The 12,641-nt window shown below is 36.6% G+C and overlaps 1 protein-coding gene across 2 annotated transcripts; it reads right to left on the bottom strand.

The window, feature by feature from the left end:
• Nucleotides 1–975: 975 nt before the first annotated feature.
• On the bottom strand, nt 976–6,390 carry snapc5 (small nuclear RNA activating complex, polypeptide 5). Of its 2 annotated transcripts, none has more exons than XM_051869730.1 (4): nt 6,372–6,390; nt 3,549–3,664; nt 3,398–3,472; nt 976–1,851 (listed from the first exon to the last, which is right to left on the bottom strand). In XM_051869730.1, exons 2-4 carry the CDS (start codon nt 3,636–3,638, stop codon nt 1,672–1,674), a joined length of 345 nt encoding a protein of 114 aa, XP_051725690.1. In that variant the 5' UTR covers nt 3,639–3,664; nt 6,372–6,390; the 3' UTR covers nt 976–1,671. The 2 variants fall into 2 exon arrangements, with proteins under 2 accessions (XP_051725690.1, XP_051725689.1); XM_051869729.1 differs by lacking the exon at nt 6,372–6,390 and adding an exon at nt 4,171–4,336.
• Between the last annotated feature and the right edge of the window lie 6,251 nt (nt 6,391–12,641).

Here is a 12,641-nt window from a genome sequence, read left to right as displayed (position 1 = left end):
TTTTGAAAAAAGATATTTTATTCATATGTTATGGTATGTCCTCTGTAATGGACACCAAGACTCGGTTGTTTAAAAAAAAAACATGGGATTTTTTTTTCATTCACCAATCTATTTTCAGGTTTTATGTTGTTTTTTTTTTTCCAATCAAACTTTGCATAAAGATGATACTCAACTATGTTATGAAAGATATAAGGAATGAATTGATATACCATTTTACTTTATGCAATATGTGGGTAAAATGGCCATAAATACACTATCTAATTTGCATATCAATGTGTTCTTGGGGAACATAATGAAAAAAGAAGTGTAATAAGGGGAGTAATAATGGGCAACATTTTCATAATATCTAATATTTAATATGAATACTGATATATAATTTATTTCCCTATTTACTTGTCTCCCCCAAAATGCATGATAAACATGCTTTAAGTCCTAGTGTCCTCTACAGTGGACATGTATGAAATCAAAGCCCTGTTTTTTAACAGAAAGTCATATTTTGATAAGAAACCCCATAACATTTTCCTGAGATGTTGATTAATGACAATTTGAAAATTAGTCAGATTTAAATAATTTTGATCACTAAATGTCAGTCATTTTAAAGACCAAGGAGAAGTTGTTGTCATAGTGAAACCTCCAAATATTTGGTATCTCTAAAAGGCCCTGAATGTCCTCTTTACAGGACATCCAGAAAACTGTGACATGTATGGTGTCAGAAAAATTTACTAAAATATAATGTCCACTAAATTGGACAAAAGTCTATTCCTGGGTCCCAGGAGGTTATATATTTTTGTGGCATCATTTTTCTCCAGAGCTGCCCCTGTTGTAGTACATTGTTAACAACTGTTTAGAAAATGCTGATAGTGTTTTTACTGCATTGCAGGTTCATGCCATGGTTGGGAGGGGGCAGAAGTCTGTTGTCACAGAAACTCAGTTATATCAATAACACTGGCCAAAAGAGGAAATGCAGCTGTCTGATCATCTTACTCGCCTTTATTAGCATGTACCTAGGGGTTAATGTAAAAATGTCATTCACACATCATACATTTACATCAAGGCAACACCAAAACACCTAACCAAACAACTTGCATAACTCCAAGTTGAAATCTATTACGCTGAGCACCTTCAAAGATGTTTTTCTCTAAGAAAACATAGAAACTCTCTGTACATTAACAATGAAGTACAAAAAAGTTATAATACTGGCTCAGCTAGAACAATTGTCATGCCCATGCATACACAACCTATTCCACACACTCAGTCTAAATAGAAAAAATACCTCTGCGAGTTCACAACATGAACATGTACATACATAATACTTATCATCAGCTTCATAATCATAATGCATTCAATCTGAAATCAATACAATACAATATTAAATAAAGCCTATACAGTACAGCATCACTTGGTAAACGCCATGAAATAGGATTGGTGCAATCTTTAATTTATATGTATTTAAAAAATACATAAAGTGCAGGCTTGGCCAACAGCACAGTTATAGGAGGAGTTGTATTTGTGCTACACATACTTCTGGAGAATTTTATAGATGGTGAACCAACAGTTTATCTAAAGCAACACCAATCTAAGACAGAGAGACAGTCTCTTTCAGCATGCCAAATGTGCAGATTACACACCTAAACACAGGAGTAAATGATAATGCTCTCTTTGCAGGCACAGTCAGTAGTTGTCATCTTCATCCTCATCTTCTAGCACCATATCAAGATCATCATCTGCATCGTCGTCATCTTCCTCGTCCTCTTCCTCCTCGTCTTCTTCTTCCATGTCATAGTCTGTTTGAGCACCCAATACTAGTTTGGTCTGGTTGATCTCCGTCTCATCATCCAGGTTGACTTCCACCTGTGCATGACAAATATAAATGTAATAAAACATCCTTTTTTAAAAGAAAAAGATCTGAAAAATATAAAGATCCTCATATTTAAAGCCGACCTATAATGCCTCTTTTACAAGATGTTATATAAGTCTCTGGTGTCCCCAGTGAAGTTTCAGCTCAAAATACCCCACAGATCATTTATTATAGCTTGTCAAATTTGCCCCTATTTAGGTGTGAGCAAAAAACACACAGTTTTTGCATGTGTCCCTTTAAATGCAAATGAACTGCTGCTCCCGGCCCACTTTCCAAAAGAGGGCGGAGCTTTAACAGCTTGCGCTTCAGTTGCTCAACAACAACAAAGCAGGAGAATCTCACGCAGCCAAAATGACGATTGTCAGTAACGGTGTTCAGCCTTACATTGTTCAAACCGGAGTCGGACACTGATGGAGAGACTCAGGAAGAAGTTACAACTTTTAGAATGCAACTGGACGTTTCTGAATAGTTAGTGGATAAATTTAGGTAGTTGCTGTGGAGTTGATTCAACTCATCGACTAGCATGTACCGTCATGCAAATTTAGCATTGAATTGACCCTCGTCTGTCAAGCAGTCCGGCGTAAAATGACGGCATGGTAACAGCACTCTACTACAACAACATTTCCTCTTCTCTAAAGCAGCCCAACATGACCTCACCCCCTTTGTTGCGTGTTCTCGGGGGCATTTACAATTACATTTACTCATTTGGCAGACGCTTTTATCCAAAGCGACTTACAAGTGAGGAATACAACAAGCGAGTCGTCATGACGAGGCAAATAGACACAAAAAGTGCTCACAATACAAGTCTTAGATAATGCTCAGAGTATCATAAGCTACAATAGAGAGGGGTTAGAGGAAGTGAAAGGATAGGTATAAATATATATATATATATATTTTTTTTTTTTATATTAAGATGAGGTTAAGTGCTCACGAAAGAGATTATTGAGACCAAGACTTTTGAATATTGCCAGGGATTCTGCATTCCGGATAAAGGCAGGAAGATCGTTCCACCAGCAAGAACCAGCAGGGTTTATGTAAATTTTAGGTTTAGTGATGTCACCAACCCAGGACGAAGCTCGCTGTAGTCCCTGCCAGCTGTTTGCTGTAGTCCTTAAACACTGAGTTCTTTAAAAGAAAATGTCTCCCTTTGCATTGAACTTTGAGCATTGTAACTTTGCAGATGTTGTTTATGCTCTAACAGCAACATTACACACTAACTAAAGTTAAAAAAGTGAAATCATAATCAACCACCCCTTTAAGAGTGTGCGAGCTACTCTTATGATGCTTTTTTGACCATTATGGAGCTTTGCTGTATAAATCATTATTCACTTTCATTGTATAAACTTGGTCATAGTGTGCCTAGAGTTTCACGAAAGAAAGAAAATACTTTGGGGGAGCAAAATATTTTGTATATAATTTATTTATATTCTTATTTTTGAGTGTACAACTCCTTTAAAATAAATCACCAGTGTTTAGAAGAGTGTAAGAATAATGTGTTCTTATGTCTGAATATGTGGTGTTGTCCTTTTGTTTATTTACCTCAGGGACAGGGGCTTCATTTGGGCTTTCTTCAGACTGAGCATTGATCATTGACTTCAGGGTCCCCTCCTCAAACTGATGAACATAAACAAAGACAATCAGTTTTAAGCTCAAAGATCACAATGAAATATCTACATATGTTTGTACTTACCTTAAGTCTGTTGAGCTGATCTTGCAGCATGACTTTTATTTTCAGAAGAGTCTCCTCTTCCTTCTTGAGCTCCTGAAGGCGACTCAGCATAGTGGACGAGTGTTTCTACAGCATTACTGCACACAAAAGCACGAGAGATGTCTTTCGTTGCTTAATTACAGAACATGGCCTCGGATTTCAGAAACAAACATGTATTGCTCTATATCAACTACTAATTACAGTTAAACAATGGTGAAATTAATTGTACAGCCTGCAAGATCAAATCGTAGTAATCGTGCTTGCTGTTTGGATTAGGAGTACATCATGTTCCTGATCTCCAGTGGTTTACAGGCTGATGTTGCCTTTCTCTGGGAATTACGCTGTCATTCCATTAGTTATCGTGCAAAATAGTATTATTCAGACCTTTAACATACATATAAATAATGTATCATCTAAACAGTTTATTTTATTTACATTTTCTTATGTAAAACAGTGTCCGAACCCATCTTAGAATAATGTACCGTGTACAGTCAGCTCATTTAGCAAGAATGCTAGCGGAAATAAATACAGTTACAAGCAATTTATTTCTTTAAGCATCACTCAGTTCTTTTTTTAGCCTCGTAAACCAAACGACGTGACTTACTTTATTGGTTCAACACGCTCTGTGGAACATGCATGATTTCGATTAAACTGTTTATTTTCTTCTCAACTCCACAGTTGTAGCATTCTGAAGAACATGTCACGCGCACTTTCAGCACGCATGCGCATAAAGCACGTGAAGAGCCAGGAGTGCCGCAAGTCTGAACTGACCAGAGTCCTTCTGTTATAGTTAGCTTCTAATATATGTAATAGAAATAATTATATATATATATTATATATATATATAGAGAGAGTATAAAATATAATATAGATAAGTATACATAATGTCTGCGCATCATTATAATTACAATAATTATTACATGTAATATATTTATTTGTTTGTGTGTGTTTATATGTATAATAGTTAGTTTTTACATTTTATTTTTAAGTAAATGTATTTATTTTATTATTTATTATTAATTAATTTTAATAATTTATTTTTAAATATATTTTATGTTCTTATTTTATGTTAATTTTGTTAATATTGTTTAGGCTATATAAAACAAAATGGCAAATATACATGATAATGTTGTCGGTACATTATGTTGGCTTGGTTACAACTTCTATTATTATTATTATTATTATTATTATTATTATAGGCCTATTTAAACTATTTTGAACTTTCGGACTAGGCTTTCTCAAGCCAACATAAAAGTTTGTTTACAAACTTTACTCATCTAGTTAAAATAATTGTAACATTTTATATTTAGTAATACTTATATATATATATATAAATTTCTTTTTATATATTTATTTTTTGTTATAGATATTATTTTTAAAATATTTTGTATTTCAAATTCATATTTTATATGTATACAAGTGTTTATATTTATCTTTTTTAAATGGCACTCAATCACACCTCATCCTTTACTGACAATAAGCAGCATATCACACAGCATATTATGCAGGACACCGAGCGCATTAGTGACGCCATGTGGTCAATTTAAGGACAGGCACTACCATAAAAGATTAAATGTTTGGAGACACATCAAAGTAATATTAAACAGTATTCATATTCATTCTTTTTATTTATAGATAGATAACTAACCCTTCTATATAGATAGAGAGAGCTAGTAGAACAGAGAGCATAAGGTATAAATTTACATCTGTCCCTGTGTACCTGCTGTGCTGTCCTCACCTGCATATGGAGATGTTTGAACTGGCAGGTGTCAACTTTACAGCACCAGGAAGCTTAATGCATTGCAAATGTAATGCCGGTTTCGAGTCGAGCACACAAAACACAAACCCTGCTTCTCAGATGATTTGCACCACATTAAACATCTGAGCTGATATTATCCTATCATTGTCTGCATTTGTCTATAGAGTCTATGCCATTAGAGGGCATTGTTCTTTTATTCAACTGCCTGATCTAATAAAACCTTCAGTGTCAGCTTGAAAGCAATGGATGCTCAGAAGGGCATCCAAGATTATTTCTTGGGAACATTATTTATTAGGACCGTTTTATGCATCACACACAAAACATATTATGCACTGTACTTATGCATGTTTTGCATTAGATGACTGGAATTACTTACAAGACATAAAAGGAAACCTTGTGTGATATACACACAAACTCAAAGTCTTCATGCAACCTTTCTGAGGGATTTAAGCTACTTGCAGGTACCACCTCAACACATCAACCTGTTCAGAAGACATGCACGAGTTTGCACGTGCCCAAACAATTCCCAAAGAGGGGACATAAAGAAAAACGCTCATTTAAAGAAAACTTACATAAATCACAGATGGAACTCATTGATGTGAAGAACATCTAAAAGCTCTCTTAATCAGTCTCTCAAAACGTTAGGAGAGCCCATTAGGTTCTTTTATAGGATTCCTTGACTAAACCCATCCAGATGTGTACACTGATACACAGCATGTGAGCACCACTGGACAGTGTAGAGCCAGTCTGAAATATATTCCTGTGTTTCAAGCATAAATCATGCTAAAATATTTATATTATGATTTTTTAAATTATTTTAATCATCATTATTTTTAGTTATTATTATTAGTAGTATTAGTATTAGTAGTGGTAGCAGTAAAACCCATCCAGGTGTGTACATTGATAAACACAACATGTGAGCACCACTGGACAGTCTAGATGTAACATATAATCCACTGAAGGCGAGTTGAGATGAGAACCCAAGTACAGTTTTAACAATGGTGAGAAAGTAAACAGAATCTAATAATAACTTGACAGAAACTCACCAACAACAGGTTACATCGACAGAGCTAGACCAGACAACGGAAACACGAGGGCTATTCGAAGGACTAATGACATAAAGTAATGAACACAATGAACCAATCAAAACATGACATGTGGGCTGCATCCAAAATCGCATACTTCCCTACGAAAAACAGTATGTGACAAAAGAAGTGTGTCCGAATTCACAGAAGGCCACTCGTGCCACACTGCAACTAAATTCGGTTGTCAGTTCACCTTTCAGTGCTTAATCGCGTTCTGTACACACAGGCTGCGTCTGAAATGAGTAGGTACTACATTTGATTTTAAATTTACTTCACAACCGTTGAAAAAGTATGTTCTATATAGTACGAATGCGTGTAGTATGAATGAATTCGGACGTACAACAAGCTTAAAATTAGTGACCGTGGCAACACAGAAGGAGCGCGCTCTGTGTGAAACAGGCTGTACAAGCATAAACAAAACACGACGCCGCCGTCGACGACTGTTTAGTTAAATGGCTGAAAATAACGAGTGTTTTGTCACTGTATATTACTTTGGTCACAATAACGGATACCAAACACGCTAGACGCCAGAACGTCGCTATGGTTTCCAAGCTGTCAATCATCAGATTTTCGAGAGCGAGTCGTGTTCCGTACACGCATGTAACGACAATTTAGGGGATTCACTCCCGCATTTAAATACGGTTGTCACTCCTGAAACTTACAGTGTGTAAGTGGCCATAAAAGAGTAGGCAAAAAGTACCCAGATGACCTACTACATCCGGCGAGATTCTGAAGTGTCCATACAATGGACACTTTAGGCCCTGTCCCAAATGCCACCCTAAACCCTCGCATTCTTCCTACGAGTCCACACTTTCGTGACATAATGCTGCTTCGACTGTAAGGAAGATTTCTGCTGCGGAGCTCGGCCAAAGTGCGTATCGAGGACGCATATCGACCGCAAATGGGGCGCTCGCGATCACCCTTCTGAGACCTAAAACTGACAAATGGTACATCCTACGGTCTCGTGGACTTAACGGACATGTGCATGAGGCAGCCATTGCAAGTCCACAGGACCGAAAGTGCTATGAAGTGTGCCATTTGGGACAGGGCCAAACTATCCCATGAGGCCACGGGAGAGGATTTGTGAATGGCAGTGAAGCGATGCAACTGACTCTGGTAGGTCACATGATAATGACAACATGGCGGATGTAGTATGTCCGGATTACATTCATACTACACACATTCATACTATATACTTACTCAAAATTAAATATCTACCGAAGAGAGTATGCGATTTTGGACGCAGCCATAAACAGATGGGAAACAGTGATCACATGAGGGGAAGGGAGTCACATGACACAAGACAGTAACCATGACTATCGGTGCATTCCAAACGGGATACATTGCACTCCGAAGGGCACTTCAGAGTGAAAACAATCATGGCTGCCATATTGAAGGGTTGTTCCAAACCGAAGTGCTCAAAACTGGCCACCTCAAAGGGCCCTTCGGAATGAAGGATTTCGAAGGGTACAACTGATGGACACTTCAGGCCCCCATGATCCTTTGCACAGGGAAGTTGTTTGACGTCACAGAATAGGTACAGGAGGTTAGGAGTTTGATTTTACCTATAAATGTATATATAGTATTTTTTTTATACTACTGCAATATTTATACGAGTTAGATATGGTACATTATTATGGTCAAAATGACATTGTACTTCAACGAAAATACTTTACAGCTTTACATCAGTCCATTCAAATGTTTCCAATACAAAGACACAATATACATTATATTTAAAGTAAAAGACCGGCAGTAGCTTATAATGTTACTACAGTAAATTAATGCGTATTAATACAAAGAGTAAACCAGGGGAAAAAAGACGAAGGCGCCTCCTTGATTGTCTTGTTAAGATGACGCTGAAGTGCGTTCCAAAAAAATTTTTTTTTGATCCCTACACCCTTCATCCCTTCGAAGCTCTTACTCCGGAGGGTAAACCCTTTGAAGGGATTAGGGCATAGGGATGAGCCCTTCTGAATGGAACGCAGGGCCAGACAATATACAAAATAAAAGACATGAAAACTTGAACTGAGAACAAAAACCTAAACAGACATAACAGTAGAGAACTAGACACACCTGTCGAAAGTTTGGAAACATTAAAATTGTTTCCATGTTTTTGAAAGAAGTCTCTGATGCTCACCAAGGCTGCATTTATTTCATCAGAAACACAGTACAAAAAACAGTAATAATGTGAAATATTTCAATTTAAAATAGTTGTTTTCTATTTTAATAAATTTAAAAATGTAATTTATTCCTGTGATGCAAAGCTGAATTTTTAGCATCATTACTCCAGTGTTTAGTGTCACATGATCCTTCAGAAATAATATGCTGATTTGCTGCTGAAAAAACATTTTTTATTATTATTATCAATGTTGAAAACAGTTTTTGTGCAAACAATGATACCATTGTGGTAAGATTAAAAAAAAAAAAAGAGAAATTAATACTTTTATTCATCAAGGATGCATTAAATTGATCAAACATTTATGTTACAAAAAAATTCTATTTAATAAATGCTTTAGTAAAAAAATAAATAAATGCAAATAAATGCTTTTCAGCAAACTAACCAAATCAGAATTTTAGAATGATTTCTGAAGGATCATTTGACTCACGTTTAGTTTTGGGTTTTGTTTCATGTTCATGTTTCGTGTAGTCATATTATGATATTTTTTATTATTTTAGTATATAATTATTTTAATTATTTAAATGTTATTATTTTTATTTTATATTTTAATTATTTAAAATAAACTTTGCACTTTAGCAAGGACTGGGCTGGCATTACGGCATGATGCATTTTGCAAACTGTTCCGATTACATCATTGTGCACTTCGTACATGATATACGAGTATATGATATAATTGCCGAGAAGGTGCTTGCGTGAAGCTCATTCGTGCAAGACTCTCCTACTGATTCTTATCAGCTCCTCAATCGTTGCTTTCAATCTCCACGTATCTCACGTGAGGATGGCACCAGCAGACATGTTGTGGCAGATGTGGCACATCCAGATAAGCTTTTTTGGGCCAGGTGAAAGCCAAGGCAGTGTCTGTGGCAAAGAGACAGCCTGGTGCTGCAATCCACAGGTGAGGTCAGTGGGTTTAGTGAGTGCACAGAGCTTAGATGATGGTCACCGGAGACATATGAGGCTCTGATAACACAAACCTGGCCAAGTTCACCCACCTCTAATGTCACATCTACTCTCTTCCTGGCCAGACATCCAAAGAGGGCTTAATGCTTGCACGGTGTATGCCAGACTGGTCAGAAGGATGTAATTGGAGCGCTCCGTCAGTGCATGGGGAGCCCATAGTGCTGCTGCCTGCTTCTTTTGGGGTCAGAGGGGAAATGGTGCAGGGCTTACACAGCTGCCAGTTCCAGGCATGGGAGTGTCTACAGTCTTGTGAATGAGAATGTGAGGGTGATTCTCACGGAACAGAAAAATATTTCACTCTAAAATCAGAGAAGAAATAAGACATTATTTTTTTGCTTAAACTAATTTGCTTACAGAAAGCCTATTTTAATAAAATAAAATAAAATGGTATTAAAAATAATTAAATAATTAAAAATGATACAAGATAATATAAACATATTTGAATAAATAAGTAAAATAAAACTCGTTTTTTTTAATAATTATTATTTTAGAGCATTAAGCTTTTAATGATATACAATCAGTATAAAATATAAATATAAATAATATTAATAAATAATTATTTAGTAAAAAATAGTAATATAAAAGTAATATAAATACATTTTAAGATTACATTTCAGAGCATTAAGATTTTTTAATAATATGAAATCAGAGGAAAGAAATAAGAATTGTTTTGCTTAAAAGTCCCCCTGTGGTGAAAATCAAGTTTTTAATGTTGTTTATATGTCTATCTGGTGTTTTTAATATGCTTTAAGCCAAACCATGTGCAAATTCATAAGTCAACACCACTGCTGAGTATTTTCTCTTTAAAACTGCCGTAAACCAAAGACAGTCTCAAACCCGCGGTTTCAAATCGCTGATGTTTCTGACATCACAAACTACCTTGTAACCAATCACATCAACGTGCCGCCGGGCTTTAGCGTATTATTAACTGACCGAGCAAGGGACTCTCAGGCCCTGTCCCAAATGGCACACTTCATGTGCACTTTCGGTCTTGTGGACTTACAATGGCCCCTGAGTGCGCGTGTCCGTTAAAAAAGCCCCGGGTATACTTCAGCCGTCCGTGTTCGTGCACCGTCCGCATGACGTAATTTTCATCATGCAGAGGGTTCGCGGCCGGCCGCACACCCCGTCCGCGTGGTCTCGAAATGCAACAGCGCATGCGCAAGCAGGACAAAAGAGTCCACTAGGTGGCAATACGCACAGTACTGAGCACAATGTGCAGTTGTCGAAGAAGACGGTTTAGTATACTTTGAAAGATGCGCGGACATGACTGCGCGCAAAGCGCGTCCGGGTGCGGAAAGTGAAGTTTACCCGGGGCTTAAGTCCACAAGACCGTAGGGTGTCCCATTCGTCATTTAAGCTTAAAGAAGGGTGCTCGTGAGCGCCCCCTTTGCGGCTGCTATGTGTCCTCGATGCGCACTTCTGCTGAGCCTGCAAGACTGTGGCCCTGTCCCAAATGGCACACTTCATGTGCACTTTCGGTCTTGTGGACTTACAATGGCCGCTGCGTGCGCGTGTCCGTTAAGTCTACAAGATCGTAGGGTGTCCCATTCGTCATTTAAGCTTAAAGAAGGGTGCTCGCAAGACTGCGAGCTTCGCAGAGGACTTTACCCGGCAGTCAAAGCGGCATTACGTCGTGAAAGTGCGGACTCAGAGGAAGACCGTGAGGGTTTAGGGTGCCATTTGGGACAGGGCCTCAAAAGAAGGTTATCTTGTTATATTTTTCTGTTGATATGAAAAATCGGGTAGATTTAGCAATATGGAGTATGTAGATTTAGAATATTACGATGTTTTGATGAACTATATGTCTTTCTCCACTTACGTTCTGAGTTGTTCAAAGCGTTTCTAAGGATATTGACTGTAAGAAGGCAGCTGTCTGAGTCGCGAAAGGGAACATGGTTTGTGTACCATTAGCAACACATTATTAGCTGTTTGATAATGTAGTCAAGCAAAACGCTAATCATATTAATTACCGATATGTGTCCAACGTTGTAAAAAGCGATACCATTGTGCAGCGTTTACCTCATCTGTGCAGTGGATCTCATCTGAGCTTGTGCGAGTGAGTGGAGGCGGGGCTAATTATCATATTCACAGATTTGTGTATATTAAAAGAGGCAAAGATGTAGAGTTACATTCAAGCTATTTTAAGGCATTAAGACTTTTTATTCACAGGAAAAAAACTTTAAATATGTAATTTTGGTGAACAAAGATGAGTTTTAAGGGATAAAATTATTGACTGCAGGGGGACTAAAGAAACTGAAGACTTTTTTAATAAAATAAAATAAAATCACAAAAAAATAAAAATATATTTGATAAAAAGTTTATAAAATAATATACAATAATATAAAAATATTTTATAGAAAAAAAAATAAAATTTAAGATTACATTTCAGAGCATTAAGAGTTTTTGAAATAATATAAAATATTATGTTAAATTGCAAAGTATTGCACAACCTAATATATTGCATATTTCCATTGTATAATTAAAAATTATATAGTAATATAATAAAACGATTAATCGCGATTAATCGCATCCAAAATAAAAGTTTGTGTTTACATAATATATGTGTGTGTGTGCATATAAATACACACACATGCATGTATATATTTAAGTAAACACCGATAATATTTGTATTTATATATTAAAATAATATATAAAAATCAGTGTGCGGACATTATTTTTCTTTTGTTGTCTGTTTGTCCTGCACCTAAGCTCAGTTTGGGTTTTGGATGTGCACACCTTTTTTGTATTTTTGATTCTTAAATAGGGAAAGTAATACATAAACATGCATTACCCTAGTGAGAAGTAGAGGTAAAATATGCCTAATTGTCCTTAAAATAACATCATAATGAACTAAAACTTTTATTTTATAACAATTTTTCTCATTATTAAGGGATGAAACATAATATACAAGCCAGACATTTCATGACAGGCTTCTTGAGATATTTAGGATATTTTCATGGTGGGCTTAACTGTGGACTCTGGCTCAGGGGACTAATGTGCTGCATATACCAATCTGCACCCCGCAGAGCCCCCAGTTGCCTTCTCCCTGTCATCACAGGGGCCGGGTTGCTGCTGGCCTGCATTTTCTC

This window comes from Ctenopharyngodon idella, chromosome 18, assembly GCF_019924925.1.
Source record: "Ctenopharyngodon idella isolate HZGC_01 chromosome 18, HZGC01, whole genome shotgun sequence".
NCBI classification, from domain to species: domain Eukaryota; kingdom Metazoa; phylum Chordata; class Actinopteri; order Cypriniformes; family Xenocyprididae; genus Ctenopharyngodon; species Ctenopharyngodon idella.
The sequence above is the reverse complement of the archived record's forward strand: the minus strand, read 5'-3'. Positions and strand labels throughout refer to the sequence as shown.

Coding starts and splice junctions, on each gene's coding strand:
- snapc5 (XM_051869730.1), bottom strand. CDS start 3,638: ATGCTGAGTCGCCTTCAGGAGCTCAAGAAGGAAGAGGAGACTCTTCTG. Junction 3,473..3,548: donor ATCAGCTCAACAGACTTAAG/GTAAGTACAAAC, acceptor TATGTTCATCAG/TTTGAGGAGGGGACCCTGAA. Junction 1,852..3,397: donor ATGAAGCCCCTGTCCCTGAG/GTAAATAAACAA, acceptor TGTCATGCACAG/GTGGAAGTCAACCTGGATGA.